General features: G+C 35.6%; 1 protein-coding gene across 3 annotated transcripts in view; it reads left to right on the forward strand.

Moving 5' to 3' along the window:
• Positions 1-15309, forward strand: part of LOC135219461 (junctophilin-1-like) — a 181920-nt gene that overhangs the window by 162158 nt on the left and 4453 nt on the right. The window contains exons 2-6 of one of the 3 annotated variants that reach the window (XM_064256254.1): positions 5722-5933; positions 7643-7812; positions 10473-10580; positions 11770-11952; positions 13523-13684. In XM_064256254.1, coding sequence (XP_064112324.1) covers positions 5722-5933; positions 7643-7812; positions 10473-10580; positions 11770-11952; positions 13523-13684 — 835 coding nt within the window. The remainder of the gene's footprint in view (positions 1-5721; positions 5934-7642; positions 7813-10472; positions 10581-11769; positions 11953-13522; positions 13685-15309) is intronic. The other 2 variants (XM_064256255.1, XM_064256256.1) reach the window with 2 other exon arrangements.

Genomic DNA, 15309 nt, shown 5'->3' on the forward strand with positions numbered 1-15309 from the left:
TGCATTGCTACCCTAATACTATTCTTCTTGCATTTTATTGCATTTTTATCTATTAATTATTATTTTCTGATAAGTGGGATCTCGTCTTTCTGCATTTCACTCTACTTCCTCTTACTTCTTCTTTGGAAGCTTAAATTTCAAGTCAATGGCTCCTTTGGTGGGCTTATTCCATACGAATAGGGTTCGTCCTCTGAATAATAATCATTATGATAAAATATTTTCATAAATACTTAATACTTCTGTTGAAATCCGGCACAATTATGAGCATTAGAATATACATGACTTTCATTTCTTCTCCAGAGATCTTGCCTTTTTTTTTATTTCATTAGCAATGAGCTCTAAGCAGTCGCCTATTATTGAATTAATAACGCAAGAATCCCTGCGACCGTCTGCTTAAATGGCCTTATATTCGTTTCTTGTCAAAAGAACTTGTCAAAGAACTTGAATAGAAGCGCAACGTGGTATGTATTTTTATCATATAAATAAAGATAATATTTCATTTTCAATTCAATTCAGTTGAATAAGGGCGACACAAAATGTTCCTTCATTTCTGTTTACAAAAAAAAAAAAAAAAAATAGTCATTTGACTTGGAGATCTCCACTGGGAGTTTTTCGAATTTTCACAAAATTGACTGATGAAAGTTACAATGATTGTAGAAGTCAGGTCAGGCAGTCATTCCTGTTAAATATGCTGCAAATATATCATTTATCACTACCGTATTTCGCTTCATTACAATTAGACGTATCAGTTTGTGCGCGTGCTCAGTTTTGTATTGAAAAGAGGATATTATTCTCTAGACCAATGGTTCCCAACCTAGGGAAAATTTCCCCCTGGGGGGAAATTTGAAGCTACCAGGGGGGAAATAATTACATTGCCTACTAACTAAAAAAATCTCAGATGGATTTTCTCATGTCTCTCTCAGACTAACCGCTCTCTATCCACTTTACTCTGTAACTATATGTTTATCAGTATATTTGTACATTTGAAAAATAAATTAGTAAATATTCACAGTGTGTTTTAAATATTCTTTCCCTCATACACATGAAGGGGGAAATCTGGATGGTTGAACTGGGTGCAGGGGAAATGACAGAAAAACGTTTGGGAACCACTGTCTATTCTGTATTGCCATCCAGGCGCTAGAGGGCACTGCAGTCGTATCTTTCATGTCATATTGACTTGCCTTATTCTTTAGATAATTCGTTAAGACTGATATATACATTCTCACCAGAATTAAATGAAGAATATTTATTCGTGCTTTGAGGTACGCGAATGATCGAGATTACGTTTTGCATTTTGACTTTCTCAGATACAAATTGTATATTAAAATATTGCGTCAAGTTGCTTTCACATTTATAGTGCATAATTTTACATGCACACGCATACATGCATAATTTCATACATACATATACATATATATATACTGACTACAATTTGAGCCTGCAAAATAAAGGTACGTTCGGACAGAGTTTTGAGACGGTACATAACGTCCCTAGGGTACACTAAACGGTACGAATTGTATACATGGAACTAGGACAGTAGGTCAGCTTCTACGTATAGCTCAATATCACTGGAAAGACATATTTGGAATTTTTAAACCACTTCTCAAATATCTGTTTTAGATATTGAGAGAGAGAGAGAGAGAGATTCGGATAAAGATAACAAAACCTATACAAAAAGGGAAGAGAGAGAGAGAGGGAGAGAGAGAGAGTGAGAGAGAGAAATTCGAATAAAGATAACAAAACCTATACAGAAAAGGAAGAGAGAGAGATTCGGATAAAGATAATAAAACCTACACAAAAAAGGAAGAGAGAGAGAGAGAGAGAAAGAAATTCGGATAAAGATAATAAAAAATACACAAAAAAGGAAGAGAGAGAAGAGAGAGAGAGAGAGAGAGAAATTCGGATAAAGATAATAAAACCTATACAAAGAAGGAAGAGGTAAATAGAGAGAGAGAGAGGCAGGGTTAAACAGAGACAAACACGGAAATTCGGATAAAGATAATAAAACATATAGAAAAGAGAGAGAAAAAAAAAGAGAGAGTCGTAATAATTATTTTTACGTAAGAGAGGTAGTACCTAAGATCCGCCAGTGTGATAGATCACGCTGTCCGCTCTTTCGTGCTAACAGATTCAGCCACACAGTGACACTTACCCGCACTCACTCATCCACAATAGCTGCTGAGACATTCAGAGCCTTATTCAGAGATACAAGAAAATAATGCACTCTGGCAGACAGAGTTATTTCACAGATATGTATAAATGTGTGCATATATGTGTGCGTGTGTTTATATATGTATTACACACACACACACACACACACACACACACACTTATATATATATATATATATATATATATATATATATATATATATATATATATATATATATGTAGTATGTATGTATGTATGTATGTATGTACGTATATCATATATATATTATATATTATTATATGATATATATATATATATATATATATAATATATATATATATATATATATATATTAGCGTGTGTGAAATTTTTCATATTTTATTAAACTGTGTAAATATTTGTTTAAAATTCCCATCACACAAACACTCACACACACACACACACACACACACACACACACACACACATATATATATATATATATATATATATATATATATATATATATATATATATATATATATTGCGTTTGTGTATAATTTGCTTATGGTACTCTGTGGAAGGTTTGATTAAAATTCCCTGCAACCCAGGAAACCGCTTAATATATATATATATATATATATATATATATATATATATATATATATATATATATATATATATATATATATATATATATTTAATCATGCCTTACCAGTAATTTCCGTTCCTCTCCCCCTCACTCTTTGATAGCAAAGACCCTTAATTCTCTTTACTTGAACCATCCACAATAAACTGATCAAAATAAAGAACTTGACTATTCAAGGCAAAAAGGAAATCACATGTTGTGTCTACTGTCGTAACAAGCTGTCTTTAGAAAGGTCAGCTTGCAGAAGACGTTTGTTTCTCTATTGAGAATTCTCGTAATTCAACTTTTTTGCTTAATTGTGACAGAGGAAGTGAGGAATTTTATTGTGCGTGAAAGTGAAACAAGTCAAAGGGAATCAAATTATAGCAATGTATTGCCATTATCAATTTAATTTCTTATAATTTCATTTCATAAGGAAGTGAAGTTATAGCACTGTGCTTTATTGACATGAGCCGTTTTTTTATGATAGACAAAGCAAAAGCTCTCACAGGAAACGAAATTAAACATTTTTGGCCCCGAGTCTAAGTTTGTTATTCCAAACACAATCTACTTTGGTTTTTATATTGTAGTTATATTGAAGATAAGTGTCTTTTTCTGATACTCATTCCTTCTTCTTCGTTTTGTACGGGAGATACTGCTTTTCAGAAACATCATTATCGTATCGCATTTTATGTAAATTTCATGTTCTTGATAAGTGCAATCTCATTTTACTATTTCTTTTGCGGTTTGCCTTCATATAGATGAAATGGCGACCAAAAAAAAAATAATATCAAGTCATTTAACAATATTGCATGGACGATTTTGCGAGTCAAAACTGATATCAACTTACCATTCCTTCTTCTTTGTCTTTGCATAAATGAACTTTTCATCCAAAAGAATGATCGAGATGGCATTAAGAAATGAACTCCAAAAGTGAGTTGCGCAATTGTTTCGCCGACTATGTTGCCAATTAGTGATTATCATGGTTCCTTTTTTTTTCTTTCCTTTAAGCCGAGTTACCTGTGCAAAGAGAGGCGAGTCAAGGGACTGGTATATCAGAGACTTCATCTGGGTAGATCACCTTGACTGCTTCCTTTGTCGTTTGTTTGTTTGTTTGATTCGTTGTTTGTCGGGAAGAGAAAACAAGACGAATTGCGAAGGATGTGAACACTTCAGTAATCACTTCTTGCTTCCGTTTTCCCAGATTTACACTCTTGCGTCCTTTACGATAGGTTAAGGTCTCATTCTTTGGTTCTGTGGTAGATAAGGATCCTGGGTGTCCAGTCTCGTAGGATTACTTGGTTAATATATATATGTGTGTGTATGTGTATGTATATATATATATATATATATATATATATATATATATATATATATACAGAAATGTTGTTGCAAAATAAACAGAAAGAGAAAGAATCACAAATACAAAAACACAAATCTGAGAGAGAGAGAGAGAGAGAGAGACGTACGCAAGTGAGTGTGACGGTTGTTTTAAAACTGATTAATTCGCCGGAGGGATAAACCTAATCATTTCCACGCTTCCTATCCCCCGTCAGATACACAATTAATTCCAGGTTTCTAACTCTCCTTAGTCCCTACATGAACTCCCCTGTGTACGGTAGTATCGTATATAAGATTTAGGCCCAAGGCCAAGCGCTGGGGACCTATGAAGTCATTCAGCGCTGAAAGAAAATTGGGGGTAAAGAGAGTTTGAAAGGTGTAACAGGAGGAAAACCTCAAAGCAGCTGCACTATGAAACAATTGGAAGGAAAGGGTGGATAGCAAGATGGGAGAAAGAGAATATGAAAGGATGCACAGTAAAAGGAATGAAAGGGGATGCAGCCGGGTGCCGAAGGGATGCTGCAAAGAACCTGAGTAATGCCTACGGTGTACCGCGTGAAGTGCGCTCACGGCACTAGCCCCCAAGTGGATTGCATTATGTACTCTTTCTGATGCCCGTGACACATCACAGTTGACTGATTACCAGGTGCGTCACAGAAATGAAGCGATGTTGAGAAGCTCAAGTACAATGTTATTATTGTTATTATTATCATTATATTAGAATTACTATTATTTGAGAATAAAATCAGCGAAGAGAGGATCAGTAAATAGAATACTGATCACACAACGAACGAATTACAGGTCAACATAAAATGTTAGTGAATGAATGCATACCATTACTGCAACTTTGTGACTGGCAACAAGTGACCATGTTTTGGGGAAGACGGGAGTAAATCATGTGAATTCGTATCATGTTAAATAGTAATCATAATAATAATAATAATTATTATTATTATTATTTCATATCAACAACTAGATTACCATAATGGACTTCGAGTAGGCATCTTTCGGAATCTGTCTCTCGTCCGATTCTGAAGTGGAGAAGATGGAAAACATCCCCAGACGCTTTTTCAAAAGGCCTGGATTGTTTAACAGTCGAATGTCACCAGCAAGGGCGTTGCCATGGTGACCGTGACGCTGCGAACGTTCGGCGAAGTTGTTCCCGTCGTCAGATTTTCCGGCAAAGCAGCTAAAAAAAAGAAAAAAAATGGACGGAAGGTTTACTACGATATGAAAGCGGAAATATAGGCGATGACTAAAGTGCAAAATATGATGAAAACGGTTCAGTTAGTTTCCGGTTTATGTTATGCGGGTAGATGATATAATTTAACACTTCATACCTGTTTACATGAAGGTACTACATGGCAGACCTATATTCATATGCATAAACGTGTATCATTGCTTTCAAACATGAATGTCTATGACGGTCATAAGAATAAAAACACGATCATCGCATACGTAGTGGTAAAATTCATCCTCGAACTCAAGAAGGTAACAAGAGAGTATATCTCATGGCTTTCTCAGCACCGAACGATTCCTTTCTTAACTTTTTATTTTATTTCAGCCTCTTCCTCTGCATCAAAACGCTGACACTAACACCCTTTATTTTCGTCCGTTACAGCGGCAGCACCTACGAAGGCCAATGGCAGAACGGCAAGCGTCATGGACTAGGCGTTGAGACGAGAGGCCGTTGGGTCTACCGTGGCGAGTGGACTCAGGGTTTCAAAGGTCGCTACGGAGTCAGACAATCCACCTCTTCGGCAGCCAAGTACGAGGGCACTTGGGCCAACGGTCTCCAAGATGGCTACGGTTCAGAGACATATGCCGATTCTGGTAAGAGACAAGACAGATGCTTTTCCTGCTATTAGAAAGAACCTTTTCATCTGTTTGAAATACTTGGACCTAATTTTTTTTTTTTTTTTTAATGTGGTACTAAGACCTAACAGATTACGAATTTTAGGCCTAAAGATTTTTTTTTTATTCTAAGGCAATAAAAAAGTTTCAAGTTTTCACGTAGTACTAATATCTTACAGATTTTTGTTGCTTAATATTCAGATTTTCTAAAATAATTGCATTATCCTCAGTATAAGTATTTCACTAATATGGAAAATAAACAAATAATGCAACAATTGCAGGGTTCAGAATAATACTTCCCCTTTAGGAACGCAATCTAGCCTTTTGATACCCATCTTATAAGTATTTTCAGTTTTATTTTATTCAGCATTGGAGTTGATTTAGTTTTAAAAAAAGCCAAGTTCTCTTGTTTAAAGTTAGTTTAAAGTAAAAGCATTTTCAGCCATTCCAGTAAAAAAATTCGTCAGAATCTTCACAATTTATCAATATTGATATTGGACTATGAATAGAAAAAGGCATTGAATTGACAAGGTTTTAAAAATCACATTAGCTAAATACTGTATCTCACTCATAACTAAATACTGTATCTCACTCATGTAACGATTCTTGCGAGGCCAACTGTCAGTATTTCTATAAGTTAAGGGGTCTGCTTTTTGGATATTTTACCATTTACAAATACCAGGTTCAGTGAATAGCATTTCTCCGCGTTTCTGTGGCTCTCTTCAGTTTCTTTCGCCCAAGTAGTAGTTATGGATTTTTCCCCTCCCCCAAATTTATGCAATAAGAGAGCCTAGGTGTGACGTGAAACTGCTGCTCTTCCGCTCGTACTGCTACAGTATTTATGGGTGTTCCCTCTGGACGTACTATACCCGAGAGACCATGAGACGTATGACTGTTGTGCACAATGACATTTTGAGACGCCTCACAAACACTCCCCGTTACCAATCCGCCACACAGATGTTCATAGAAAACCACTTGGACAATTTAAAAATCATTGTAAGGCGAACAATGTCCAGTCTGGTAACCCGAGTGAGAAACAGCAGCAACTCGCTCATGCAAAGCATCCAAAGGAGTGAAGCAAGAAGATCTAAATTGTGGGAAAGATGGGAAAATGAGGCCTTTGTCCCTTAATGGATTTAATCTCTGTATTGGCAAGATGTCATCTGTAGGTTCTGTCATTATTATCATATTTATTGCTGATATTTTACTTTTTCATTATTACTGTGAATACCATCAAGTTAAAGTTTTTTTACATTCAATTTTCGTATTTAGCCCTCGGGACCTGACTGCTGTAACCACCTAAGGTCTCTAGTTGAAATTTAAGTTATATAATCAGTACACTAACTGTTATAAGGCTCAATGCATTTTTTTTTCGCCAATATTATTACTGTTATTATCAGTATTATGATTACTATCTTTTATGCTACCTCAGCTGTTTTGTGGATATGTGCCTATTTATTCATTTTTTTATCATGTTGTCTCATGTATCTAGATTGTGTATGTTACTGTCTGTATTTTGTATATTCCATGTATATGGCCCTAAGCTGAAATGAAGGATTTTATTATTATTTTTATTATAATTATAGCACAGTGTACATTGTACAATGCCCACTTTCTTTAAAGATGCCGAAATGAATGTAGGGTTGTATTTGAAGAATCCTGAAATATCCCTTTTTTTTTTTCCTCAGGTACATACAAGGGTCAGTGGCTGAGAGGCCTTCGGCATGGGTACGGCGTCAGGACCTCCGCACAATTCGGCCAGGCCTCCGTCAGTAGACCTAGAGCCAACAATAGGGGTTCCACCACTTCCTTACGATCCGACGGTGCTGGCGATCCCTTAGCAGACAGAGATAGAAAAGTAAGTCAAACGTTCAGAGAGAGAGAGAGAGAGAGAGAGAGAGAGAGAGAGAGAGAGAGAGAGAGAGAGAGAGAGAGAGAGAGAGGACGTTATCCCAACATAGGTCTATCAGGATAACCTATCTATCATGCAGGTTACGTGCCATCACTTTAACTTATACTGACATCCAAGTATCATATGACAACATTCCTCAAGTAACGAGCAACCGACTCTTTTCTAAATTCTCCTGAAGGATATTCTTATTCTTCTTTTTCTTCTTCATCGTCTCCTTTAAGCACCTTGTTATTTCCTCGTCGAATATTTTGTCGGTTGAGTCAGCCGTATTTAAAGACTCGCTCGCTGCCACTCCTGAGAGAAAGCTCTGACGTCATTCGATTAAGCAATGCCAAAGCACACAGCGGTTTCCCATGATGAACATTTTGGTGATTTGACCTGGTGGTGCTTCTCAGTTTTGAATTATTTTAGTCAGTTTCACGACAGCTTGCTAATATCATTATTATTATTATTATTATTATTATTATTATTATTATTATTATTATTATTATTATTATTATTATTATTATTATTATTATTATTATTATTATTATTATTATTATTATTACTATTTTCATATATAATGTCTATATATCCTTATGAAAAAAGGATTATTATTTTGCAATAAAGTTCGGACAAACGAATAAGTAAAGAAACTAACTAATATATTTATAGAAGTTAATATATATACTGATTCATATATCTATAAGTAGCATCTCAAAATTAATAAAAAGAAAAGATATGACGCACAAACAAAATGTTTCAAGAGAGCAATAAATATGTTTACAAATTACCAATGAAGTTCCTTTAGATGGAACAACGAAGGACAACCTATTACTTGTTAGTCGACTTTTGCTAGGAGATATATCTGTGAAAGAAGTCTTATATACACTGGTTTACATAATGCATAGCTGTTTACAGCATCAGATATTCTTACGTTAGGTATGCATATTTTTTATAATAATTTTCTATGATCAATCATTTCTTTATGATTATTCTTTTCTTCATCCATCAGACTATTCGTTATCGATTCATTAAAACCTACTAAACCTTAAGTTTAAAGCCCTGGTTATTTTACCTTTCTATTAGCGGATGAATATATTCCAGTACGGATTCATCCTGTGAATCGGTTTTATTTTGTACTATTAATATTTTTCTTTTATTGTTGGTATTCCTCGCTCTAATAAATACTGAACACTAGAGTTCAACTTCCTGTTCAACTAGCATGAGATGAATGTATAAATACGTCGCCACTGGAGGTGTTTTTGTTGTTAAAACTATTAGCAGAATGGGCCTAAGCCTAAGCTAGTACCGACACAAGCAGACCACTCTCTCAGTCGAGAAGAGAAAATCATTTTCGCTAATGAACTAAGATTCCCTTGGATAAAACCCATGACTCAATATGGGAGAGGATGTGTAGGGTGGAGTGTGGGGAAGCCATTTCCACATTAAGAGTGGAGCCATCTGCTAAATATACATATATAAAGATTCTCAGATGTCGGTTCCTTTTAAGCAACAGGAGGTATATCGCGTGTCAACCCCCTTACTACTCGCTCTGGGGGGACGGCTAGTGGTGGAATCTTCTCCTTAGACCAGATGTAACAGCCTCGACGAACGGGCTGAAGAGAATGTGCTTTGCTCTCTCTCTCTCTCTCTCTCTCTCTCTCTCTCTCTCTCTCTTAGAATTGTATTCAACTTCCCATAGGAACTCAATTCATTGTTTGTAATCAATTAGCAATTTCCCATTTGAAAACTTCAGATATAATATTCTCAATATACTTGCCACGTTTTCTTATGAATTACCCCAGATATTTAAAAAGACGAAAATTAAATATTTCCAGTTTCTTAGCACGAAGACGAGGAATGTGTGCGAAGTTTAGTCACGTGTTTCGATGGAATGAAAATAAATTGAAGTGAAAATTTGTTGATGTCTTCACGTTCTCTTCCGAGATTTTCCCAAAATTAAAAAAAAAAAAAAAAATTATTTACTGAATGTTTTAGTTACAGCCAAAGTTTTGTCACGTTTTCAAGAAATGAAAGAAAATGGTGTTTGGGCTGCTAATATTTACCGATTTTGTCAGTCTCCCCTAAAAGTGTAAAAGAAATGAGGAAACTTTGTTTCTTGTTAGCAAGTGGCGGTCAAGAGAGGGTTGCCTGATCTTAATAACATATCTTTCTTTTTATCTCTTATGATGATGATGATGATTATTATTATTATTATTATTATTATTATTATTATTATTATTTTATTATTATTATAAAACATCAATAGCAAAAACAAAATTAACTATTTGAAGCAAGGAACTAAATCTTCAGAGTGAAAACTTTTAACTACAACAAGCTCAACAGATCTGGGAGAATGACTACAAAACTTTACAAGCGGATTGTCAGTTGCCTGGGAGGATGTCCAAGACAAAAGAACAATCCACGGGATGTTTATATCGTAGAGGGAAAAATTGGGAAAACTCTGAAGTGTACCCTGACATCTGTTGCTGGAAGAACTTGTGGGATATAAATGTAGAATCACTCGCGGCTGGACTGACTTGAGATTGGTTTTGCAGAAAAAAAAAAAAAAAAAAAAAAAACTCATCCGAGGTCAACTCACTGACCACATTCTGTCATTTCAGGTGGACGACGGGCGCGGCGGGTTCGTACTACGGGCGAGGAGTGACGAGGTACCCAGAAGACGAGGGAGCCTCGTGGAAAAGTCGAGTAACATCAAAAATGTATTCAAGGTGAGTTGGCTTTTGTATGCGCCAAAGTAAAAAGCAAATAGAATTAAATAAGAAGATAAAGCTGGCAGAATAAGATAAGAAGATTGAAACTTGAAAGAATAAAATAAGAAGATAAAAACTGGCAGAATAAAATAAGATAAAAACTGCTGTGCAAACATTTTGTACTTATCTATACCTGAATCAAATACCCTTGAGATACGACCCAGTCATTGTATGCGCACTGAATCTAATCACATATCATTCCTGCATCATACTTGGTACGTTGGTTGGTCATTAAAATTTCTCGAGGCTCCTAAAAGCTCATTTACTATATATATTTTTTGTCTCATTTTGGCGTACTAGAAATGTAATGACTATTTCCTAAAAAAATTATGAATATTTGCAGTCTGAGATGCGGGTTTAGAAAAGTGAAGCAGAATTATTTAAATGTGTTCGATCGAAGATGAGATCATTCGTTTGCCTGTTGGTGATGCCAATAGTCATCACTGAGCAAGCTGGTTTACACAGCATTGTTAAGAAACCATCTATAAAATAAAAATGCTTAGTGAACCGTAGAGTACCTGACTTGCAAATAAACCAGCATTAGCGAATGGTTTAAACACCAGCCACGAAGCTTTCCATGACCAGAATCTCGAAGCACAAACATCATCCAATATGTTCCTCTTTGGCGTTCCTTCTTGTATCAGAGGCAAGGCCGAACAAATAACAAAACGTCCGAGGCGATATGGGTATTCCTGGATGCCATAAATGTCATATTTCACATGGATTTATAACGCTCTGGAATTCCAGTTCGCGGTTCAGTTATTTATTGGCAATATTGATGTACTATTTATGTATAGGCATAGCAGTGTTTTCTGTTCGGCCTTTCGCTATATCAAAAAAAAATCTTAAAATAGTTCTAAAAGTGTTGTCAAAAGGTAATGTTACATTCTATCTGAGCCAAGATAAAAAACAAGTAAAATACCAAAGAATTATTAACAAATAAATAACCATATATATCTAAATATGCAACAGCTCAGACGTAGGTAAGTACAAATGTATTAAAAACTTGCAATGAGCTATATGAGTCTGGCGTAAGTGGCAATGGAATGGGTCACAATAAGGACCTAACTCCAACGGAAAACGTGAGTAACTACTTTTTATGTTTGTAACCCCGTAACCCTCTGGTGACCTCCCCGAATTTCGACAGGGTCTCAAGATGCGACGTCAGAGAAGTACGGGTGATATCCAGAGCGGACGCGCGTCCGGTTCCATCCGATCGACGGGGTCTTCGGCTTCGTGGATGTCCACAGACTCAGGCCAGTCGGCATACACTACCGGTGACGTTCCGGACGAGGGTTCCAATGCTTCCTTCATCATCGAGGTAGGGTTGGTACGTGTAGTGCGTGTAGCGCCAGTCTAGTAGAATTTTCTCCTGCTGCTGATGCTGCTGTTGCTGCTGCTGCTGATGCTGTGATGCTGACACTGTTCTGCTGTGTCTATTGTGTGCTGTCGCCGGCGCTGACGCTGCCGTTCTCCTGCTACTGATGCTGATGCTACTGTTTCCGCTGAGTGTTGTAACTACAGACGCCATCAGCCGTTTCCATTATTCATCTGTCGTCGTCCTTCAGTGACATTTCAGTTTTTTTTCCAGTCGTTTTAACTCATTTTGGAAATACGCACCCACAACTAATAGACTTAAAGAAAAACTTGAGACTTAAAGACAAAGAGATTTTAAGCAACTCAAAGTCCGCCTTCAGTAATGCGAGAAAAAGCTTATATATTTAATAAGGTATTCAAAATAAAATTCCCAGATTGCGATTTAATGCCAAATTGTAGGACCTTCATCCCAACGTTTTATCTCACATTATCAGCTTCAGTTCACCCATGCGAAAGGCATGATGAAGGAATTGCTTCTTTATGAAATGTCACTGTCCCCGTTTCCTTTCTTGCTGCAGTGTAGTCATAGAAAATGGACAGCACATAGACGTGATTCATTTTCTCATATATTATATATATATATATATATATTATATATATATATATATTATATATTATATATAGATATACATATATATATATATATATATATATATATGTAAAATATTTATATATATATATGGCAATACAATATATATATATATATATCTATAGTATATATTATATAATATACGATATATAATATATATATAGTTATATATATATATATATTATATATATATATATAGCTGTTATGATGCATCTTATTTTCTTCATTTATATCAAAAAGTGTTCCATAGACATTTAGCTTTTGTCTGTCATAGTTATGCATATCATGAAGTTTGTTCAATAGATGTGACTAGTCTTTATTTTTTCTTTATCTGTCTTTCCAGAACTTTCTTGCATCCCACAAACTGTCGTGTTGCGTACAAATGTTGTTAGAATAGCACTTCATAGTTAGAAAAATTGAAATTCATGAACTTTTATATATTTTTAGTAAGGAATGCCCACAACCTAGGAGCTTTCATCTAAACCTTGTCATGACATTACGAGCTTTCAAACTGTCCTGAATACAATTTATCTATTTCATGTAAGGACTCGTGCACATTGTGTTCACCGAGGTGATGTTTAGGTGTGCTTGTGTGTGTGTGTTCGTGCATAGCATTAATCAATCTCAAATAGAGTCCATGCAAGTCTAAGAGATTGAGAAAAAGCATTGTATAAATGAACGGCGTTCTTATATGAAATGTTTTTATATTTTGACAGACAGTATTAAGATGCAAATGAACTGACAATATAATAGCCTGCAAAAAAATGTTCCATAAACCGAAAGCTTTTGTTATACAAACCGCAGTAGAAGCACGGTCCAGATAGAATATAGTGAGCAACCGAGTTATATACTGAGAGAGAGATAGAGAGAGAGATAGAGAGAGAGAGACTGACTTATTACAAGGGAGCTGAAATCTCCAATTGCACTTTTCCAGCAGGACGAACAGCTGGACGCCAGCGTGATCGAGAACTACATGGGAGAGTGGAAGAATGACAAGCGCTGCGGATTCGGCGTTTCCGAGAGGACGGACGGTCTCAAGTACGAGGGCGAGTGGTACAACAACAAGAAGTACGGCTACGGCGTCACAACGTTCAAGGTGAGCTTTAAGCCTATTATTTTCTAATTCTCTCGTTCCACTGAATCTTTCGTTGTTATCATGATTATTATTATTATATTCAGAAGGTGGACGGTATTCATATGGAACAAGCACACCTGGGCCACTGACTTGGAAACTCAAGCGTCCAAAGAATGTGTTGCTTATTAGAAAAGTAACAGAAAGTAATGGGAATACCGAAAGAAGGGGTCAGTAATTTAAAAAAAATAATAAATTACCAAAGTAATAGATAGAAATTTAAGTGAATTATTGAAGTACAAGTAGAGCTTTATTAGGGTAAAAATGCGTGGCATCGTCGCTTGAACTTTGAAGTTCCAGTTGCTTAAACATCCTGTTTACGAAAAGTTTCATTCTTGTCACCGTATATCTCACCTTGTTCACGAGAAACAAAATTGCATAGAATGTTGAATTACTTGAGATGAAATATATACATTCTGGTCTGAACGGATCTAGGTAACTCCAACAGAATTTCTTAGTTGTTCTGAGAAGGTTTGCCAGCAACGAGTTTTACGTTCTGTCTCGAGTTCAGGAAACAAAACTATTTTGATCAGAAGATCCTTTAAAATACTCTTGTGCGAGTAAAACGGAAGATCATTATTTTGACATAGCCATTAGATATCGAACTATTCAAATGCCCGGTATTTTACTACTTGCGTTAACTCTTCAGATCTTTTTTCTCGACGTTCAACCCAAACTCAATAGAATCTATGTATTCTTTTATCGTCGTGTAACAAACCATTTTTATCTTCAGAGAACAAAATGGTTACTGATCATTGCGCCCTTGGGATTCTTACTCATTCTTCCAGTACACAAAGGAAAAAAATGACTCCTGGTAACTTTCGTGGATGCTTTGTTACTCACTCCACGCTCCAAAGAGGTTTTGAGGTCACCAATAACATATTCTTCAGTTCAGGAAATGTTTTTAATCCATTTCTTCGATGCCAGGTCCTTCATTAGATTATGAATACCTTCTTCAGATAGCTTATTTATTTATTTATTTTACTACTTTTTATTTCTTGATTATTTTGGCGTCATTACCTTCGTGTTTCATGGTTTTTTTTTTATTGATTATTAGTTTTTTTCTTCTTCTAATTTTGGTAAGGGAAAGGGGGCGGGCTTTGTTTTGTCAATTTTGAATATCAAATTATTGCATTCTGGATAGTACTCGTGAAAACCATGAAATATTGTAGCCTTTTCTTTTCCTTTTTTTTTCTTTTTTTTCTTGTATTTAAAACACGACTTCAGTCACCAGATGACCTCTTATCTCAACACTCCGCCAATTCGCATGAAATACAGCATAGCACACAACTGTAGTTCCGCAAATTCTAGCGACATACTTTAACAGTATCTCTCTAAACATGTCTTGATGCGGTGTGCCCTTTGTGTCAATCAAATGTTATAAGATGTTTATCACAGTTTTTTTTCCTGCAAGCTATGTGCATGTATAATGATTCATGTTTTAGTTAAAATGTCAATATCTCATTTGACAGATTGTACGGCGTATTATTTCAGCAGGAGTTGTCTGCACAAATATCTTTACGTGAAATATCCATTGTTTGACTATTTCTGTAGGCTGACTCTTACCAGCTTCACCTTGATCACTCCCT

This window comes from Macrobrachium nipponense, chromosome 1, assembly GCF_015104395.2.
Source record: "Macrobrachium nipponense isolate FS-2020 chromosome 1, ASM1510439v2, whole genome shotgun sequence".
NCBI classification, from domain to species: Eukaryota; Metazoa; Arthropoda; class Malacostraca; order Decapoda; family Palaemonidae; genus Macrobrachium; species Macrobrachium nipponense.